The following is a 22,778-nucleotide window of genomic DNA, read 5'->3' as shown; positions in this document are numbered from 1 at the left end:
GTCCCATTAGTGGCAATGGGCAGGCTTCCTACACTCCCCTTCCCCTCAGTTTTAGAGCTAGAGGGTCTCACCATTTCACTGATCCCCAGGCACTCTTCAGTATTCATTTGAGTTGTTAGGGTTGGTGGGATAAACCAGCCCAAACCATTATCTTTTTAAATGGGTAGCAAGCCTCCCCTGTACTTTTCAACACACAGTAACTTGGAAAGAGACTCTCATTAAGAGAGTGTGTGTGTGGCCTGCAGGCCCAAAGTGCCCACGACTGCAAAGGTTTACAGCTGAGCACCGAGTGCCTAGTAAGAGGTGCTCTGTGCTCCGCTTGGCGCTCAGTGCCCAGCTGCAAAGCCCTGTCGGTTGTGGGCACTTTGGATCTGCAGGACACATTCTCTCTTTTTTCCCCAGCATAAATTGTTTCATTTAGTACAGGCTCCTTTTTTCTATATCCACAGGGATAAACATATCCATTCTTCACCTTTGATATCTCCTGCATTCTTCCTTTGGGCAACTTTTCCTAACCTTGAGGCAAATGCTTCTTTTTTGCCATTATTCTCATACTTTCTGCAGAAAGTTCTCTTGTGAAGTCTGACTTGGCCACAGAGGTCAATGTTCTTGTTACATCAAGAATAGATTACTTCAAAACACTCTATGTGGGGTTGCCTTTGAAGACTGTTCAGAAGCTTCAAATGGTCCAGCGGCATACAGGGAGCTCACAACTCCCCTCTAATGCTACCTCCACCACCTGCCTGTCTGCTACTGAGCACAATTCAAAGTGCTGGCTTTACCCTATGGTTCCGGTCCTGCTTACCTGTCCGAACGTATCTCCCTCTATGAACCATCAAGGAGGCTAAGATCTTCTGGGGAGGCCCTGCTCTCGGTCCCACCTGCTTCGCAAATGCGGTTGGTGGGGACAAGAGACAGGGCCTTCTCAGTGGTGGCTCCTCAGCTCTGGAACTCTCTCCCCAGTGAGAATAGACTAGCGGCCTCCCTCCTGGCCTTTAGAAAGAGAACAAAGACAGGGTTATGGAACCAAGCTTTTGACTAGTAAAATAATGAAGTACAAGAAGCAAATATGGAATATGTGCAATCGACATTTGGAGTAGCCCGGTCTACGAGTCGGATCATGTGATTTTAATGCTTTTATTAGGTGTTTTAATTCTTATATTTCATGTTTTAAATGCCCTTTGATTTTATTTTATGGTGAATTGTCCTATTGCTTTTATGCCTAGTTATATGTTGTTGATTTGAATTTTGATTTATGTATGTCAGGCATTGAATTATGCCAATATTTTTGTGTAAACCACTTTGAGTCCACTCAGGGGTGAGGAAAGCAGTATAAAAATATTGTAAATACCTATACCATGCAGCTGTTGACAAGTCTACAGAAGGACCGCCAAATGCACCATTGCCCAAACATGAATCAAGGAACATGAAAGGCACTGCAGACTACTTCAACCAGAGAAGTCAGCCATAGCAGAGCACCTGATGAACCAATCTGGACACAACATATTATCTGAGAACACAGAAATGCTGGACCACTCTCACAACCACCATGTCAGATTACACAGAGAAGCCATTGAAATCCACAATGAGAATGTGGACAATTTCAACAGAAAGGAAGAAACAATGGAAATAAACAAAATCTGGCTACCAGTATTTAAAAGCTCTAAAATCATAACAATAAATAAAGAAGAACATTCAAAAACAGGGGAACATTTAAAAACAGGGGAACTCCAGACAATAAACAGATCATCCAGGACAGCTAATCACTTCTCAACGAAGGATTCCCCAGGCAGTAAGAAGCCAGTTCTAGAAAACTGCTAGGCCATTAAATGCTAATCATGGTGGCCAATTGAAACATTCACACCTACCTCCAACAGACAAGAGTTCTTTCACCCACTGATATATAAACCCAATTTTTCTAGTTTCTAACAGACCTCACAACCTCTGAGGATGCCTGCCATAGATGTGAGCGAAACATCAGAAGAGAATGCTTCTGAAACATGGCCATATAGCCCGAAAAACTTACAGCAACCCACATTCCTTCTCTTTTTTAAAAATACTTTTTATTGAAGGATAACATAGATTTTATAGATTAAAAAAAGTTAAGGGATAGGAAAAATTGGGAGGAGTTGCAGTAATGGGGGGATAAAGAGAAGGGAAGGTTGGGAATGGGGTTGGGGATTGAAAATTGTCTTCCCGTCCAGCAAGCCTGCAGCATCATCAATCTTCATTTTCATTTTTTTTAATGTCCTTTATTCAGGGCAATTTGTCTTCAGCTCTCGCAGAAATTCTTTTAGGAGAGACCAATCCGTTATGTATGTCTCTGTCTGGTTTTTAAGATGGGAAGTTAATATGTCCATGTCCATATGATCTCTTACTTTGGATATCCAATTCTCTAATGAGGGGATATCTTTTAAGCACCATTTCTGTGCTAAAAGAGTTCTCTCAGCTGACGTTAAGTAAAGGAAATTCTCTATTACTGTTGTAAGGAAGTTATTGAAACTAGGTATATGTATTTGAACTGTTTAACTATTTGTTTGGTAACAGTAGCTGAAAACTAGAACTAACTGGTTGTATTCACTGTGGCGTTGCCAAGGAGACCAGGCAGGAGAGAGTGGAAAGTGGGCGGAGCCTAGTGAGAGAAATCTATCTGCGTTTGAAAAAAAGCAGTCAGTTGGGGGTTTGGAGTCGGAGTTAGCAGTTGAGAGAGAGAGAGTGGGAAGTAGAGAAGCAGTGTTTGTGAATAGTCAGAGGTTTCTTCAGTTTAGGAAGGCTGAAGGGGAAACTTAATTAGTTTCATTAGTCAGAGAGGACTAAGAGAAGCTTGTTTAGATCACTAGTTAGAAATGAACTAGAGATCTGGGGTTTGATCACGAAAGGATCAAACAGGAAGGCTATTCACCTCAGGAAACATTGTTTAAGAAAGTGCTTCACCACAGTAAAAGTCAATTACAAGTTGTATCATCCAGAAGTGTGAACTGTATTGCAAACCGAGTTACATTTAAAGTTCTACAAGTTCTCTAAGTTATTCCAAGTAAACCAACAGCCTGCAACCATACGCTTTGTTCAAAATAAACTTGTTTTATTATTATTTTTGACCTATCCATCTGGTTTTCTATCACCCCATTGAAGTCTCCTAGAATTATCAAATTTTCATATTCTTGGTCCTGAATATTTCTTTTTAAGTAATCTACAAATTTACGTTTTTAGATCCGACCAGGGCATAGATATTACATAATAGTGAAGTTTGATTGCTTATCCTTACTTTGACACCTATGACCCGACCCTCCTGATCCTTAAAAGCCAGTTCTGGTTTTACTTTCTCTTTTATGTACAATACAACTCCTCTCTTCTTTTCTTGAGCTAATGAATAATACTCCTTTCCTAATTGTTTTTGAATAAGATGGGATTCAAGGTTTTGTTTAATATGTACTTCCTATAGAGCAATAATATCAAAACTACCAATTTTTGTTACATAAGTTTCCTTTTATTTGGGCTGTTCAGCCCCTTAACATTATCAGAGAAGACTTTCACCATCCTTGCATATTTCTTCCTCCGAATAGTCCTGATTCGCCAACCTCATTTCCAGTAATACATCATTTTCTTCTGGTGAATTTTCTCTTGGTCTTTTTTCAGGTTTTTTTCCGAACTGTTTGCTTCCTTTCTTCTTTCATAGAATCATAGAATCAAAGAGTTGGAAGAGACCTCATGGGCCATCCAGTCCAACCCCCTGCCAAGAAGCAGGAATATTGCATTCAAATCAACCCTGACAGATGGCCATCCAGCCTCTGTTTAAAAGCTTCCAAAGAAGGAGCCTCCACCACACTCCGGGGCAGAAAGTTCCACTGCTGAATGGCTCTTACAGTCAGGAATTTCTTCCTCATGTTCAGATGGAATCTCCTTTCTTATAGTTTGAAGCCATTGTTTCGCATCCTAGTCTCCAGGGAAGCAGAAAACAAGCTTGCTCCCTCCTCCCTATGACTTCCTCTCACATATTGATACATAGCTATCATATCTCCTCTCAGCCTTCTCTTCTTCAGGCTAAACATGCCCAGCTCCTTAAGCCGCTCCTCATAGGGCTTGTTCTCCAGACCCTTGATCATTTTAGTCGCCCTCCTCTGGACAAATTCCAGCTTGTCAATATCTCTTTTGAATTGTGGTGCCCAGAATTGGACACAATATTCCAGGTGTGGTCTAAGCAAGGCGGAATAGAGGGATAGCATGACTTCCCTAGATCTAGACACTATGCTCCTATTGATGCAGGCCAAAATCCCATTGGCTTTTTTTGCCGCCACATCACATTTTTTGCCGCCACATCTTTGCTTGTCGCTCTCTTTCTCTTTTCTTTCCTTTTTTATTTTTTAATTATTTATTATTATTATTATTATTTATTTGTTCTTTATAATTTTGTGTTTTTGTGTTTAATTTATTATTATTATTATTTATTGTTTATTTTCCTTCTTTCTTTCTCCTCTGTTTTGCTTTCTCACTATGTTTCTGTATGCAGGACCTTTGTCAATCACCTTACTTGTTTTCTTTCTAGCCTCTTGCCTCTTATTTCTCTTCTCTCTTTTCTCGACTTATTCCTGTAGTTCAACTGGAAATTATTCTTTTTTTCTCTCCCTGCCCCTTTAATTTATTTGACTTTATTTTATTTATTATTATTATTATTATTATTATTATTATTATTATTGTTTATTTATTTATTTATTTTAATTAGCTTGCCCTACTTTGCCCTTCTTCTGCTTTGCTTCTGCCCTTCTGGCGCGTCACGCACGTTGGTCCCGCCCCTTCCTGTGATGTGCTCTCCTACCTTCGCTGCTTCCATTTTCTCGGGGCTTGCTTTCTTTTTCTTAAAGGCACAGGGCAGGTAGGATGCAAGTTTGTTACTCTCTCTCTTTTTCTGGACCTTCTCTCTTCCTCCTCTTTTCCTATTTCTCTCACTGCTTTTGGGTTGTCTTTTTCCCTTGTTTGGTCTTGGTTTTGGAATTTAGGTTTGGTATCTTAAGTCATTCTTTTTTCCTTCTTTTTGCTTCGTTTTCTGCTGCTCTCTCTCTCTCTCTCTCTCCCCTAAAGGGAGCTGCGGCTGCAGCTTCTGCTTCTCGCGTCACTTGCTTTCCTTTAAGTTTCTTTCTTTGTCTTCTGTCTATTCTTCACTCTTTAAAATGAAGGCAGTCGGCTTTGCAGGGGCTCTGCGAGCCCTACTCCTCCTTCCACGGATGCACCTCAGTTGAGCTCCCAAAGGTTCGACGGACCTCCTTGAGGGAAGGTTTGCCCCCCTCCAGGTGCCCTCGGGAGAGGTTTGCAGCCAGCCTGGTCTCTTACCACCAGACTGGGGAGTCTTCTATCAGACACCCTCCATTTGGAAGGGAGCAGGTCCACCGGATAACTAGGAGCTTTGGTGACCTGTGGCTGCCACCATGATGCCTTCACCGGAAGTCCAACCCACATTCCTTCTTCGTTTGTCCACAAAACTTCTATTTGTTCAACTAATCATAAACTGGAAGTTTTCCATGCAGGAACTGGGAGTCTAGAAAATTCTGTTTTATTTTCACTCTGCTAACCATTGAACACATTTAAAATTTCCATGAACAAGATAGAAAAACATATATCTAAGAAAACCTCCACAGAAGGTGGTTTGCTTAAAAACCTCCAGAGAAGGTGACTCATTTGTCCAAGGTGTTAATGATGACCAACAATGAGGTGGGCACTAGAATAGCAATGCCCCCCCCCCAATTGCCCGGCCTTTTGAATTAAGCTGGCTGGCATTCAGGGAATAAGTGACAAAGCCATTTAGAGCAATATTATCTATGGCCCAAGTTTCCTGCAGAAGGTTCACATCGAAAGTAGAGATATAATTTCTAAAGTGGCTGTCGACCCATTTATTTGCCTAGCATGCAATATTTCAGGAGATTCCAGGAGATAACCTCATTCTCTTCAGTGGGAAACACTATTAGTGGAGAAACTGGATATGATTGTTTTCCTCCTTCATTTAGCACATATCCTGTGATAGTTACAACATTTCTATTTAAAAAATACTGTTGGCACAAGTGAGATCGGTAGTAGCCTCTTCTTTGTGTTGCACAATTCCAATTTTTACCTTGGACATCGGGACGATTTGCCAAAATGAGGACTGCCCATTTCATAACTGTGGTGGTAGTTTCCAATCCAGCAAAATGGATGTCGTAAATTGAGTGAATCAGGTTCTCTTCATCCAAGGCAGAGGTAGGATCATTCTTATTCTTCTCCTGAAAATATAAAATGTGAAGTCGAATTTTTGACTGATCAGAAAACCACTCCTCAATGCTGCTTTTACTCTTGTATATGTGTGGACATCTTGAAGTTGAATATCACCTGTTGACGTATAATAACCCCATTTAAAGATGGATAGAAAGCCGATCCAGTACTTACTTTCTCCATTTCAAGCAGGAAGTAATCAATGAAATCCCGTGGCTCCTGTGTGGGCTCTTGCTCCTTATGTTTCCGTAATTCTTCCTTTGATAGTGAAAGCAGGACCTCTGCGCTCTCAAATGCCTTCTTATGAGGCCCTGGAAGGTGGTCCATGATTGATGGGAACAATTCATACAGCTACAACAGATGAAAGCAAAAAGCCTGCCATTATTACGGAGGAGGCAAGGAAAGACAGTTCATTGGCCAAAGCAGGTTTGACACACACAGGCATGTAGCCGGGGGGGGGGGGGTGAAATTCTCATGGTGGTTCGCGAAAAGACCTTACTGGTGCATTATTTAAACTGTTATGTTTATTCATATCATGATCTGATCACCATATTCAATATATCCCATATGCATGGGGGTATTGGAGTAACAATACAAAAGGTTTGCTAGGCTAGACCCTCTTTCACTCAGACTCAGCCCCCCCCCGAAACTCAGCCCCCCCTGAAAACCCCCTGAAAAAAAATTAGCCCCCCCGAAATGAAATCCTGGCTACGGGCCTGGACACACACAAATTATTTTGAGATAACTAAATTTCTTGACTGTAAAGAAGGAATGGAGGTGAGGAGGATACCTGTCTCCTTCTTCCATAATTTTCTTCCACAATATATTCTGAACTTTCCCTTCCTGAGTAATTCTCTGTTCTCCCATTTTCTCAGCTGCTTTTCCATTTCCCGGCTTTACTTTTTGACTAGTACATTTCCATCTTTGTTTTCAGCTTCCTTCCAATACTGGAGTGTAAATTACTTTTGCCCTCACTCAGCAAGAGGGAAGAGTAAGGCTCAATCTAAAGCGATCTATCGTGATCTTTCCACTTTGAGTATTATTTCTCATAATTTTTTTTGTCTTGATCACATTTGATGTTGTCTTGGCCACATATTCTCCAGTTTTCATAAGTGAAATGTTGGTCTGTGTACAATAGAAGCAAATAATGGCATCGCTAGGGTTGGTGTCACCCTCGTAGTAACTCATAGTACAAACTATTAGAAATTCATGTGTATTTAACTAGAACACTGGTTCTCAACCTGTGGGTCCCCAGATGTTTTGGCCTACAACTCCCAGAAATTCCAGCCAGTTTACCAGCTGTTAGGATTTCTGGGAGTTGAAAACCTGGTGGTTCCAACAGGCTTTTGAAAATGATTAGCCCCAGGTCCTACCCTGGCCATTAGCTAGGTTTCTGCTCTGCACTTTACCCACTTCCCCTGAAGTGACACTGATGTAGGCACTCCAAATGCACAAGTCCTCAATGCCCCAATGTAGCCATGCAAGGAAGAAGCCATAAGTTGGATTCTTACTACAAAGGCTTTATTGCGTGGCCATAGCAATAGCAGCAAACATGCATACAGAAATGCAATCAAAGGGTTTGTCGTGATATCCAATGGGGCTGCAGAGTTTTATCTTTTTTGGCAGTAAATTGAATATAAATTCTCGCTGGTTTCCAAAGACAAATCATTTCCTTGGTCTAAGCTACCTTACTGGTTCTTTATTATTTTGATTGACATGATAGCACACATGGGGACCCTAACAATGGCACAACTATAGTCAGAGGCAGCCCTAGGTAATTTTCAATGGTAAGCAAACAGTATTTTGGCGCCCCCCCCCCCAACCAATCACTAATATATATATTTTCTGTTCATCATGGGAGTTCTGTGTGCCAGATTTGGTTCAATTCCATCATTGGTGGAGTTCAGAATGCTCTTTGACTGTAGGCGAACTATATATCCCAGTAACTACAATGTCAAGGTCTATTTTCCCCCAAGAGTGCCTCAAGAGCGCCCCTGGGCAAAATCAACTATACTGCAAATGCTTACTTTGCGTAATGGGCTGAGCCGCCCCTGACTATAGTCTAATGTTCTCTGACCATAATGAATCAATCTTATCTGTTATTCTGTTGTAAATATAACTCCAGAGCGACTGGGAAACTTGGGAATTCTAACAAGCCACTGGCTAGCTGGTTTTGTTTGAATGTACGGTTATCCTTGATAAGTAACTTCCTCTCTGCAGCAATGTTTTCTCAAACCATCAGCATTTTCTGTAAGCAAAGGCCCTCTGCAGAAACAAGCCAACATGACAGTAAATCAGGACATGTGGGCATTGGGAGTATCTCTGAAAATTCCCTTTTAAAACCCAACCCTATGCTACCTCATGGTACTAGCCCTGGCCCAACCCTAGTACAGCTCTTCAGCAGGTTTTGGAAATGAATACCCCAGGCCCTACCCTGGCCACTTCCCCGGCCTTATGCTTCCCCATTGGCCAAGCCCTCCCATAGCTGTTCAGCAGGCCATGGAAATAAGTAGCCCCAGGCCCCACCCTGACATTCAGATAGGAAGCTGCATGCACTCTGCTCACTCCCTTGGCCCTAGGCTACTTCGTTGCATGAACCCAGCCCTCTCATAGTTGTCTAGGCCCACTCTGAAATTCTAGCCATTGGTAATTCAACTTTTGCCTGATGGAAATTAGTACTGGAACAGGCTTTTAATTTTAAATATGTATGGCTGTTTTTATAGTATTATGTCAATGTATTTTAATAGTTATTCTGTATGGTTCTGTGTTGGTAATTGAATGCTTTACTTATGTTGGAAACCGCCCTGAGTCTCCTCAGGGAGATAGAGCAGCATACAAATAATAGTTTATAAGTTTATCATCATTGAAGGCCAAAACAACTGGGGACCCACAGGTTGAGAATCACTGAACTAGAAATATGTGTTCTCCTTTCCTACATCGTGAATGTTTTTGTATTGTTGTCATGTATGAGTATTCTAGTGCACACCCTGAAGAACATCAATACATCATATAAAGACCAGCATGATGTGCCTTGCAGAAATCAGGATAATCATGAAATGTTAAAGAATAAAAAATACAAACGACAATGAGCACCTGAGAATTTGTTTTCCATTACTGGCCTGGGAAGGCTGTTTGTTGAAGAAATACCAGTGCTTTTGGTCATAATTGAGGGTTTACAGAGGCCCATAAACACTTGTGGTTGAAATGTTTTTTGACTTATAGGTAAATGAAACCATGGTTCTTAAGCTCATGGATAAAGGGATACTGTGTTTTCCAAAAAGTTTTGCAACATTATTTAACCCAGGCATCAAAACTATTTTGAAAAAATTCAGGGTTTTGCTTCGTGACCCATGATTTTAAAGCTGTTTTACCATCATTCAAGTCATTATGTAGATTGTCTTTCAGAGGTCCAAACAGGTAAAACTCAGAAGGGGGAAAATCAGGGCTGTAGGGTAGGCAAGGCACTACCGACCAGCCCATTTTTGCAATCTCCTGGGTTGTAAAAAATGATGTGTGGGGGTTTTCAGTGTTTTGAAACACACAGGGTCTTTTTCTTGTTGATTTTTCCAAAACATGGTGCCACAATCAACAGCAAAACCTATATAACCACACTTAAGAAACTTAAGGAGGCAACAAGAAAGAAGAGACTACTGAAAGACTTCGTTCCATGAAACTTAATCATGATAATGCACGCCCATACATGTCATATTAGTTCACTTTGCAGACAGAAATAATTTCTCTCCAATCCCTACTCATAATTTTGGTCTGTTTCACTCTGAACTTGTTTAGCTGGTTTCACCAGACCATGCTGTAAACTCTTTCATTTATATATTTTCCTGGGAGTTATTTTTCTCTTTTGTCTTGTTTTTGATATATTCTGGATAGTTTCCGAGTCTCTTTAAACATTTGAGAGTAGGAGGATGGGTAAAGCACATGCATGTTGACTGAAATGTTGGCCAAGTTTACAGAAACAGAAGCTTTGGAAGGGAAGATATATGCCTGTGATCAGTGCAACAAAGCACAAAAACAGCTTATGGTATGCCAGCTACCTCAAGTTTTGCGGTTACACCTTAAGCGGTTCAGATGGTCAGGACGCAATCACCGTTAGAAGATTGGTGTACATGTCACCTTCAACCAGATACTAAATATGGAGCCCTATTGCTGCAGAGAACCCCTGAAGTCCCTTGTTCCAGACTGCTTTCTCTATGACTTGTCTGCTGTGGTAATGCATCATGGAAAAGGATTTGGATCAGGACATTACACTGCCTATTGCTGCAATTCAGATGGAGGATTCTGGGTACACTCCAATGATTCCAAGCTCAACGTGTGCACTATGGAAGAAGTATGCAAGATCCAGGCTTACATTTTGTTTTATACCCAGCGAGTTACTCAGGCAGTTAGGCCCTCTCTTGTATCAGGTCTTGACTCACCATCTGGAAGACAGCCAAATACTGAGGTTAACTGTTCCAGTGCAGGCAGTAACAGCTAATCCAAAGCAGAAAATTGAGGTGTCATTTGTACGTGAACTGAGACAAGTAAGTGCAGTATTGTACTAAATCTGTCTTGTGTTGCTAGCCTTTTGTACTTTGTAAAAAAATTCATTTGGGGAAAATGTTTAGCATAATACTTTATATTGATGGTAGGTAACTTCCCACGTTACTAGGATGTCTGTATAGCTTTTTTTTTTTTTACAAAATGCCATTTGAATTTTAAAAATCTTACCTCAAGCTGTTTTTCAGCTTTTCTATATTTTGATGTAGGAAACATAGATGAGGAATTTCAGTGAACAATTTTTATGTTATTCTGGAATTTTTTTTTATAAAAAGTGCATTTTATACAATGTTCCTTGTGTTACCATTACCTATGTCTGAAGGAATCAGTCTTGCTTCGACAAAATTAAAACGTTTTGATAACAAATAATTACATTTTCTTTGTTTTCCTGTGAACTAATATCCTACAAATAGATAAAAGTATAAATCTGCATACTAATCCTTTCTAAATTACATTGCTGTATTCACATAATTACTGAGATACTGGGGGGGGGGGGGAGTAAAGCACATGCTGGAAGTGATATGCAGCCTTTCAAGAGTAGACTTGAGTTCACCCATACCCACAGCATCCATTCAGAAAAATCCTTGCAGAGAAACATGTGTTTGGTTTTCTTGGCTAATGTTTCTGCCAGATGATTTCAATATTCCTCTCTATAACTAGGATGCTCTAGAGCAAGCATGGGCAAACTTCGGCCCTCCAAATGTTTTGGAATTGTGGAAGCTGAAGTCAAAAACATCTGGAGGGCCAAAGTTTACCCATGTCTGCTCTAGTCCGAGTAGAAACCCTCTCTCTTCATAGCTATTTCCCTTGCACAAGCTCACAGATTTTTACATTCATGCACATAAAAACCACGTATGTTTTTTCTGTACAGCAGTAGTCCTTAACCTGTGGGTCACAAGGACAAAAATCTGGTCCACAGGCCTCCTCCTTCTTTGTTTTATTTTATTTTATTTCCACTCTTTTTTGCGCCGCCTGCCCATGTCATATGTTCTGTATCAGAAACTAGAGCTGATGTTGTTTATCTAATCCAATTTTCTGAATGAGCACCCCAAACCAAATCTAAAGTTGACCAAAAACTGATTCATAACCCTTTTGGTACTAATGTTGGAGAGTGGTCCCTGGTCAAAAAAAGATTGGTAACCACTTCTGTACAGAATTATTCTCAGAAATACTTTGAGATCTTACTTGATCTGTAATGCTATATAACTTTAAATATACCAAGCCATGAAGGAGAGGCATTACAGAATCCCTTTACTCAGTTGTGGAAATGCTTAACTGGTCACTGGTGGGAGTACCAGATATGTATTGGTGCCAAATGCCAATAGGAATGTATGCAGTGTTCCTTGGAAGCATTTATCTTCATACTTGAGAATGAAATAGTCAAATATTTACTTTCCTAGTATAATTTGCAAGGGTTTACTTCTTCAGGCTTTCTTCTGGCCTCTCTTGATGAGGTCCAACAGTCAAACCACTACTGATAAGGTTTTCTGAATGTTCCTAAGTTAAATAGATCTTCCTAAGGAAGATCTCTTTAACTGAATGAAATCAGAGATGCAGGGTTACTTACTAGGGCAAAGATAGTTAGTCCATAACTCAAGATATACTCAATGGATTTAACCAGCTTCTTGAAGGTTGGGTCTTCAATGGACCACCGGTATCCAAAAATCAGGGAAGTTGCCACGTTGGAGACTGAATTGGTGATGATCAATGCTGGATCAAATGGCTTCCCTGCAAATGATGTCTGGTTAATATCAGTTCAACTTCTTAATCCTGTGAAATTGATTTCCTTTTGGAAAAAGGAACTAATGGAATTCCTGCCCACTTATTTTTATATAAAAAAATCAATGAAATATGATAAATTTCACACCAAAGAGATATTGGCTTCTGCCAGCATCATCTCCTCATGTTACAAACCTTTTTCACTTGCAAAAATCTCTACAAGCTGCTGGGCTTCATCTTCTATTCTGTCTTCCATGGTTTTTTTTCCGACTCCCAATTTCGCCAAAGCCATTTGGCTAAGCCGTCTCTGTTGCTTCCAGGCATGACCACTTGCGAATCCAACACCTGAGGGCATCAAGATTCAATACGCAATTATTGCCCACAAATTCAAGTCAGATAAGGCTGGGTGGCTACCCTGGAATAGGCAAGCTTTATTAAAGCCCGTGCTAATGCATCCAAACATTGCACATTATTTCAAAAGCTACAACATACAACTCGAGTCTCCTTTTTCCAGATTTCTGAAATCTCAAGATCTCAAAAAGCAGAAACTTAGTCACCGACCTCTGAGGATACAATTGAGCAGGAATATAACAATGCTATTTCTAGAAGTCTGGTGTTGTGATAAATATGAGTATTTGTGCTGAAAAGCTGAAGAAAGAAGAAAAGCAAATGGAAAATCACAATGCATGATGGTATGGAGCAGCGTTTCTCAACCTGGGGGTTGGGACCCCTGGAGGGGTCTCGAGGGGGTGTCAGAGGGGTCACCAAAAGCCATAAGAAAATGCAGTATTTTCTGTTGTCATGAGGGTTTGGTGTGGGAAGCTTTGCCTAATGCATTGGTGAGGTTCAGAATGGTCTTTGATTGTAGGTGAACTATAAATCCCAGCAACTACAATCCTCAAATGTCAAGATCTATTTTTCCCAAACTCCACCAGTGTTCATGTTTAGGCATATTGGCTATTAGTGCCAGGTTTGGTCCAGATTCATCAGTGTTTGAGTCCACAGTGCTCTCTGGATGTAGGTGAACTACAACTCCCAAACTCAAGGTCAATGCCCACCAAACCCTTCCAGTATTTTCTGTTGGTCATGGGAGTTAGTGTGCCAAGTTTGATTCAATTCCATCATTGGTGGAGCTTAGAATGCTCTTTGATTGTAGGTGAATTATAAATCCCAGCAACTACAACTCCCAAATGACAAAATCAATCTCCCCCCCCCCCCACACACACACACACAAACACACAAGTAGTCATATTTGGGGATATCGGGTATTTGTGCCAAATTTCATCCAGTGAATGAAAATACATCATGCATATCAGATATTTATATTATGATACATAACAGTAGCAAAATTACAGTCATGAAGTAGTAACAAAAATAATTTTATGGTTGGGTTCACCTGAACATGATGAACTGTATTAAGGGGTTGCGGCATTAGGAAGATTAAGAACTCCTGGTATGGAGAGTTTTTGGCAAACAAGGTAAGGAATAGTTGATCCATGAAATTAACTTTGAATCTTGATGGATTGTAGACAACAAGGATACCTCTCTACAGGTACAAACAAGGGAGTGCCTGCATCTGGGAGATTATCTCTTCAAAATGATGAATTGAATTGGGAACCACAAAGGATACCTCCCAATTTGTTACAATATGGTGTACCGGTACCAACACCTAAGAGGAACTGTCTGTCACTGTTATGACCAAGAACTGAAAGGAATGTGGAAAACATCTGGTATGGGTTGAGATACACCTGAAAATGATATAAAAAGGGGGGCTTTTCAGATGATTGTGTATGCCGGAGACAGTCTTAAGATGCAGATCATTGGGTTTCCCCTCTTCTCTGGATAAGAACAAACTGCTTTTGCTTAAAGTGTTGTTGTTTCTTAGTGCAGTTTCTAAAAGATAAAAATCTTCCCTTGTCCTCATATTATATCCCCAGGGAAAAGTCTGGTGCAACTCTTCACCACTTACCTTTTCCTTGTGTTATTTTTTCAAAAAAAGGAGTCGCCCGCCGATCCAATAATTCCTCTGAGTGATCGACCAGCCCTTCTTTAACAGCATCAAATCCAGACAGGATTACCATTGGAAAATTGCCCAGCCAAAAAGTGAAAACATTTCCATATTGTTTTGCTGCCTGCGTTTGGATCAAAGCAAGGAGGAAAAAAACTATAAACACACAGGGCCGGCCCAAGGTACTTTTCAAGTGTAAGCAAACAGTATTTTGCCCTCCCCCCCCCCCAAAAAAAACAATTACTAAAAATAGAAAGTAGAAGGTAGAGGTGAATAAAAGAGTTACCTTACAAACCAGAAGTTTACTTGCAACATTATGTTCATATAGTTACATTACATAGAATTAACACCAATTAATTTTTTTTAGAATGCAAATATTTTATTAAACTTAGCAACAATTTAAAGTTTTCGTTGTTATTTTTGGTCTACAAGTACTACACAAAGGTTTCCTGGTTGTGCTGTCTCTTTTTCAGACTTCAGGCTTGCTAATAACAGAGAAGTGCAGTGCAGAAGGGGCCTCAGTGTTGTGACTCAGCTTGACTCTGAGTCTGAAGCTGACCCCTGTGGGCTTTGTGAGCCAGAGTTCCCACAAGATGATGAGGAGGAGGATGGGTTACAGATTTCTGTACATGCTTCAGATAGGGTTGACTGTGAGGCTGCCAGGGGAAACAGCAAGTCAGTTCTCAGGGGAAAAGAATGTCAGTGAGACTGATAACAGGAGTGAATTCCCACACGGCCAGGTGGAGATGTCTTTGCCTCCTTTGCCTTCCCATGATCCGGTCCAGCTGCTGGACCAAGATAAGGGGTTAGAGAGCCTTGAAGATAACGAATTAATGAGCAGGCAAGATCGTCTGCAATTAAGGGTCTGGAGAAGCTCTTGCTGGACTAGCAAGCAAGAAGCCAAGTGTGCCAAAGGTTATCGCAGTGTGTTCATGTCTGCAAAGGGTATATAGCCTTCTCACTGATACACAGGCATTGTCAGTTCAATGTGGTCATGAAAACTTCTATGGATTAACGTTGGCTTTAAGCAGCACACTTCTAGCTTCCTGGGTCTGGGATTTTGGGTTCTTGTGTTCAACTGTTTTTCATGGACTATTGTTTAACCATTGCTTAAAGGGTTATGCTTCATGTTTTTGCCTTTGGATCTTGGGAACTGTGTCTTTGCATTTAAGCCTTTTTGGAACTTTGCATTTTTATACTATGTTTTGACTTTGCCTTTTCTTCAATAAACTACAAAATCTACAGCTTTGATGTGGAGTGTTTGGGAGCAAGGTGAAAACTACCCGGAGTTGCAACACTCAAGGTGCATCTTCACTGTGGTGCAGTTTGGTACCACTTTAACAGTCATCTCTCAATGATATGTAATAAAGCAAGTAGTCTTTTTACAAATCCCAGGATTCCATAGCATGGAGCTATGGCGGTTGAAGTACCAAACCACTTCACCCTGACACTGCTTGATTGAACCACCACAACTTGATGTTCTGGAATCATGGCCCTTGTAGTTCAGGGAGGCACCAGCACTCTTTGGCAGAAAAGGCCAAAGATCTTATAACACTACAACTCCTGTCATACCATACCACTGAACCATGGCAATGAAATGGCCTTGTCTGGGCCCTTCCACACAGCCATATAACCCAGAACATCAAGGTGGAAAATCCCACAATATCCACTTTAAACTGGGTTAACCGAGTCCACACTGCCATATATTCCAGTTAAAAAGCAGAAAATGTGGGATTTTATTCAGCTGTGTGGAAGGGGCCTGGATTATCTGAGGCCCCTTCCACACAGCTGTATAAAATCCGCATTGAACTGGATTATATGGCAGCGTGGACTCAGATAACCCAGTTCAAACAGATAAGGTGGTATTTCATTCAGCTGTGTGGAAGGGGCCTGGGTTATCTGAGGCCCCTTCCACACAGCTGCATATAATCCAAATTGAAGTGGATTATTTGGATGTGGACTCAGATAACTCAGTTCAAAGCAGATAATGTGGGATTTCATTTAGCTGTGAGGAAGGAGCCTGGGTTATTTGAGCTCCCTCCCATACCGCTGTATGAAATCCACATTGAACTGGATTATATGGCAGTCTGGATTCAGATAACCCAGTTCAGAGCAGATATTGTGGATGACCTGCCTTGATATTCTGAGTTGTATTGCTGTATGGAAAGGCCCTGAGTCCACACTGCCATATATTCCAGTTAAAAGCAGATAATGTGGGATTTCATTCAGCTGTGTGGAAGGGACCTGGGTTATCTGAGGCCCCTTCCACACAGCTGCATAAAGTCCAAACTGAAGTGGATTATCTGGCTATGTGGACTCAGATAAGCCAGTTCAAAGCAGATAATGTGGGATTTCATTCAGTTGTGTAGAAGGGGCCCCAGCCTGAGTTTGCAAGGCATCTGAGCTGCCGAAGGGTCATAGCCCTATATCTCATGACATCAAGGCAGGAAATCTCACACTATCTGCATGTGGATTCAGATAAGCCAGTTCAAAGCAGATATTGTGGGATCTTCTGCCTTAATATTCTGGGATATAGGGCTGTGTGGAAGGCCTCACTGAATCACAGAGTTGGAAGAGACCTCGTGGGCCATCCAGTCCAACCCCCTGCCAAGATGCAGGAAAATCACATTCAAAGCACCCCCAACAGATGGTCATCCAGCCTCCCCCCCCCTTTTTTTCTGATTTGTGTTTTGGGCAGCATTCAGATGACAAAATACAAAGGCTAGACTTTCTAGGCTGGCCAACAAAAACATAGCCTGCAGGTAAAACTTGAGTGTCAAGAAGGAACTGAAGGAAGGAAGGAGGGAGAAAGGGGGAGGGGAGGGATCAGGGATTCATTTTCAGGACTTTCGTGGATGAAGAAAGAGAAAGCAAGCCCTGCAGTGCAAGAGATGGTAGGAAGGAAGGAAGGAAGGAAGGAAGGAAGGAAGGAAGGAAGGAAGGAAGGAAGGAAGGAAGGAAGGAAGGAAGGGGCCGTGCTTATCTTCTGCCTCCTCCTCCTCCTCCTCCTCCTCCTCCTCCTCCTCCTGAAGGTGTCACAGGAAAGTGCTTATCCTGGGATGGAAGCGAGGCTGCACAGGGTATAGTGAGCCATTGCTGTCACTTTGGGGGCTGTTCCTCCTGCTCCTCCTGTGCGCCTGGGCCCCCTTGAGAGTGTGCCCTACACAGAAGCCTACTCCGCCTAATGGTTGAGCCACCCCTTTTCACACATGAAGCAAACTATTTCAGAATAATAAATCAAATGCTAGCCATCTTCAGAGCTTCACCTCTGAAATTTCTGCCCATGAGGAACTCCCATTTATGTCCCCTGATTCCCCTTACAGCTGATTTTTATCACTAAGACTTAATTCTGGAATAGTCTCTCTCAAACCCTTCCTCATATATTCCCAACTCATCGACCCTTCCTCTCAAGAAAGGGAGGATCTGTGGAACCCTTGCCTCAGGATGGCTTACAGCCACACATGAAAGCAAGCTTATGAGGCTCCTCTGTAAAATGCAGGAAATCTTTTCTTTGTCTCCTTTTCCATCACAGATGAACTTCCAGAAATAATAAATGTAAGCCTTTCCTTTTAAAAAATTTCCAAAGACATATTCAGTATTCATTTCATGTTTCTATCACAAGCTCATTTTTCACTGGTTATGATGCACTCTGCTTGATATAGATTAGGCTTGGTTGATTTAAAAAAATGGTGCAAAACCCGTTTTGGATGTCGGGGGCACTGGTGATTTGATTCTAAAGTCATTTTCCAAAAATTCTGAAACTTCCAAATCACTTCATTAATGGCACGCATGCGCAGTAGGAAAAAAAACAGCACTGGCATTGGGGAAATTTCAGGGGATTCTTCCTCTTTTATTTTTAGACCAATCCTGATGAAACTTGCTATGGGGGTAAAACACATGGACCACTGTTATTTCACCAAATTTCATAACCTTTGACTTATCCATGGATTTTTAGCAAAGGAGGAAATGAAAAATTAGAATTGTTATATGACTTTTCTTTTGCTTATCTGTGGTAATCGATACCATGAAAATTATGCACAGGTTTTTTTTTCTTATTTGCGAATTGTCAGTGTTAGTATATTTTATTCCTTCTTCCAATGTGCTCCAAGAGGTTGGATACTCCTGGGTTAGGAGATTCTGGGAGATGTTTTGCAGTTAAACAATATTTCCAAACTCTGATAAAAAGATTAGACAGATTAGATTAACACTACTATAACCAAAAAAGGGAAAGGCATACGGCCGGGCTGTATACTCTCACCCAACCTATTCAACCTGTATGCAGAACACATCATGCGATGTGCATGGCTTGATGAATGCAAGGCTGGGGTAAAAATTGCTGGAAGAAACATTAACAACCTTAGATATGCAGATGACACCACTCTGATGGCTGAAAGTGAGGAGGAACTGAGCAGCCTTCTAATCAAAGTGAAAGAAGAAATTGCAAAAGCTGGGTTGCAAAGATTACTGCAGACGCAGACTGCAGCCAGGAAATCAGAAGATGCTTACTTCTTGGGAGGAGAGCAATGACCAATCTTGATAAAATAATGAAGAGTAGAGACATCACACTGGCAACGAAGATCCGCATTGTTAAAGCAATGGTATTCCCCATAGTCACCTACGGATGTGAGAGCTGGACCAAAAAGAAGGCTGAGTGAAGACAGATAGATGCTTTTGAACTGTGGTACTGGAGGAAAATGCTGAGAGTGCCTTGGACTGTGAGAAGATCCATCCAGTCCATACTTCAGGAAATAAAGCCTGACTGCTCATTGGAGGGAAGGATATTAGAAGCAAAGATGAAGTATTTTGGCCACATAATGAAAAGACAGGAAAGCTTAGAGAAGACAGTGATGATGGGGAACATGGAAAGAAAAAGGAAGAGGGGCCGACCAAGGGCAAGATGGATGGATGGTATCCTTGAAGTGACTGTCTTGACCTTGAAGGAGGTGGGGGTGGGGGTGGCCGACAGGGAGCTGTGGCATGGACTGCTCCATGAGGTCACAAAGAGTCGGAAGCGACTGAACGAATGAACAACAACAACATAACCAAACATACTAATAATAATTTCCATATTGAACTCAAAACTCTTTTGTTCTCGGTAATTAAAGGGCGGAGATCACAAAGATCTTTACAAGCATTCTAATTCAGAGTCTTAAGCTTTAGCTTAATTAGTTAAAAGTACCTTTATCGGTGTCGTGCCATCCAATCCCTTTTCAAAGGCAATTCGCCATAGGCCTCCAATGATGGGAAAGGCAAGAGGTCCAGGTGGGTAATGTCTTCGTGACCACAGTAGTTTCAGAAAGTATAACAGCAGAAGAATTGGCAGCAAAACACTCAAAGATAACTGGATCTCTGCCATTCTGATGTCTTTTCTTTAACCTTGAATATTTTCCACCAACTATGAGAGATATTGAAAGAAATTGGTTGGATCTTCTTTCTTCAATGAGGATGGCACTTCTCTCCTTCCCTCTCTCTTGCTTTCTCTCTCTCTATCTGTTCTTCTTTCCTAATAACATCATTATATATTATTCCAGATATTAAAAAATTAACAGCCAAATCATATTCTGATGGCCTACCCAAGGAGATGTTTAATTGTGATGTGCCAAGAGTTGCTCAAGCAAATTAGAATGGGATAGATTAGACCTGGATTTCTGCCATCTGATGGCTGCAGTTTTAAGGGAGCTCCTGCCAACATAGGCAACCTATGCAGACACAAGATTGCATTAGCACAACCAAGGAGAAAGAGTGGTGTTCAGAGTGCATGCATTTGGACGTTCTGCTCCGAGTTGGCCCCTCAGTAAGTAGCTAGTGGACATGAACCCAAATCAGGATAAGACTAATTTTGAAACAAATTTTTTTTCTTTAAAAAAATTTTCATTACAGTTTATGACTGTGGGATCAGAATTCCTTAGTGTGACAGTGTTCTAGTTGGTTACAGATTGACATTTTAGGTTAAGGATCCATAGTTTAAACTTATCTTAGTTTAGTCTTTGGTTAGTTTTAGTATATAGTTCTATATGTATCTTTGTTTTTGTATATGCATATTTTCAATTTTTGTCTTTCTTTCTTTTAGACTTTGTTTCTTCTCTGTTTGCATTGTAAATGCCATTCTTTCTCCCAAAATGAATTAAAAAATATCCTTTCTAAAAATGGCAAGCTGAAGGATCTACATAGCACTATAGAGTTGGAAGCAATCGAAAGGTTCATGCTGTTCAGTCCCCTCAGATTCAGGACTATGCAATTACGGTATTCCTAACAAATGGCCATCCAGTCTCTGATAAACAGACCTTGCCATCATTCTCCTGGTCACTATTTATTTATTTAGTTATTTTCTTTAATTTTATCCCACCATCTCCTGCCACATGGACCACAGGTGGCTAACAATAAATATTTAAAAATGCTAATGTAGATTTGGAAAGGAAGATATTCAAATTTCACTTTTAAAGCTGAGTCACACTGGATTTGAATAAGATTTTCATACTCTGGCATGGAGGTTTTAAAAAGTTTATGCCCACCTTTAGAGGATTCATAGGAAGAGATGCTTTTGTTCAACCCTAGGATTCTGTGGGAGCTGCTGACCCTATTATTATTATTACCAACAAAGTCAAAAATATTTTAACAAAAAAAATGCACAATAAATTTATAGATAGATGAATGAAATTTTAAAAAATATTTAAAAACTTGCATTAAATACAGATGCAAAATTGACATACAGATGCAAAATTGACTTTGGGCCGAGTAAAAACCCTCCCAGTTACATATATTTCTTGCATTTCTTTACTTAGGGTGGCCAGGCTAAGAGAGGGTGCCCAAGATCATACGAGGAATTTAATTTAAGCTCCAATTCAGTGCCTTAATTACAAATGATCTGCATTTCCTTCAGAAGACCCATCTCTTTAATCCATAAGGACTGCAGATTTAGTACTCTATCTTCAAAGCAAAAGGCAAAAGAGGATATCCATATTCATATATGTTATTATGGCCATCTATGGAAATCAGGAAATAATTTCCATATTTTCAAATTCAGACAAGGCAGCCTAATTAATTTCCCATCTGCATCATTACTCATGTAAAATGTGATCTGGACCCACCCAAATGTGCTCATTTTATTAAATCAATTTATTACATTACAGATTCCTGCTCTCGAGTAACCCTTTTTCCCCTTCTGGCACCCACACTACTGTTTGTAACGTTACTCACAGGCTCTACTACAACACTGTGGGCTCCCAGATGTTTTGGGCTTCAACTCCCAGAAATCCAAACAGCTAGTAAATTGGATGGGATTTCTGGGAGTTGTAGGCCAAAACAACTGGTAACCCACAGTTTGAGAACCTGTATTATCCTTCCTAAATCAACCCAATTTGAATCTGAAATTGATAAGAAATCACTGCCAACCTCATTGAATCTGTTGGTGTTGCCCTGGGGTCACCGAGGTTGAAAATGGCAGTATTCCCCTTGTCCAAAACCTATGTATAGTAAAAGTTGGGAACAATACTCTTACACTGTTTGTCATCAGAACATACAGTACACTTATATTGCTGCCTGTTGTCATTAGATACTGGCGTGTGCATGACACAAAGGAGAAATTCCCAGGTTGAAAAGTTCATCACCTTCCATTTCTTTTGTATCTCAATTTTTATTGGCAAGACCTTGCAAAAATTTGTGAAGAAGTTTGAAAAAAAACAATACTGCAAAATTCTCTACTACCTACACTGGAAAATCCCATAAGTGTCTAAGATCTTGTTGGTGATATCTGCAGACCTAAAGTTTTGCATTACTGAGCCAAACAGATATTCATGCAGGACAGATATTCATTTGTAGGATGAAGCAGAGTTTCATATGTGGTTGCATTATGCACTGAATGACATTATTCAATAGTATTTGTGTGTAACTGCCTAAATGTGTAACGTTGCACTTTCCAGAGTGAATAGCACAACTGCTATGCAACTCCATGAGTGTGATATTATGCTCCCTCTCTTCCAAATAAGATCTTTGGCAATTATGTTGCTACATCTGCCTGCCATGTCTCATTTAAAGATAAAAGTCCAATCTCTCTTTAAAGACCCCCCCCCCTCTAATAACAATATAAATGTATAGCTTATTTTACCAATCATAGCTGGATCTCAGCCCTAGCCCAACCCCAAACATTCTTGGGAGGATTAAACCCCCAGGCCATACAGGGTGCCCATCCAAAGAAGAAAATTGCCTCACTTCCCTTATAGAGGTTTTCATTGACAAAACATTTTGGCCTTCTCCTATGTCTTGA

The 22,778-nt window shown here is 40.7% G+C and overlaps 1 protein-coding gene across 1 annotated transcript in view; it reads right to left on the bottom strand.

The window, feature by feature from the left end:
• The window catches only part of LOC132770435 (cytochrome P450 2J6-like), a 34,300-nt gene extending 14,373 nt beyond the window's left edge, over positions 1-19,927 (bottom strand). Inside the window, exons 1-6 of the mRNA XM_060767375.2 lie at positions 19,695-19,927; positions 14,477-14,639; positions 12,703-12,852; positions 12,356-12,516; positions 6,412-6,588; positions 6,101-6,248 (exon numbers count right to left, since the gene is read on the bottom strand). Of these exons, the coding sequence (XP_060623358.2) occupies positions 6,101-6,248; positions 6,412-6,588; positions 12,356-12,516; positions 12,703-12,852; positions 14,477-14,639; positions 19,695-19,871 (976 nt within the window). The 5' untranslated portion in view covers positions 19,872-19,927. The remainder of the gene's footprint in view (positions 1-6,100; positions 6,249-6,411; positions 6,589-12,355; positions 12,517-12,702; positions 12,853-14,476; positions 14,640-19,694) is intronic.
• Positions 19,928-22,778: the final 2,851 nt, after the last annotated feature.

This window comes from Anolis sagrei, chromosome 3 (genome assembly GCF_037176765.1).
Source record: "Anolis sagrei isolate rAnoSag1 chromosome 3, rAnoSag1.mat, whole genome shotgun sequence".
Lineage (NCBI taxonomy): Eukaryota > Metazoa > Chordata > Lepidosauria > Squamata > Dactyloidae > Anolis > Anolis sagrei.
This window is presented reverse-complemented; position numbering and strand designations above follow the sequence as displayed.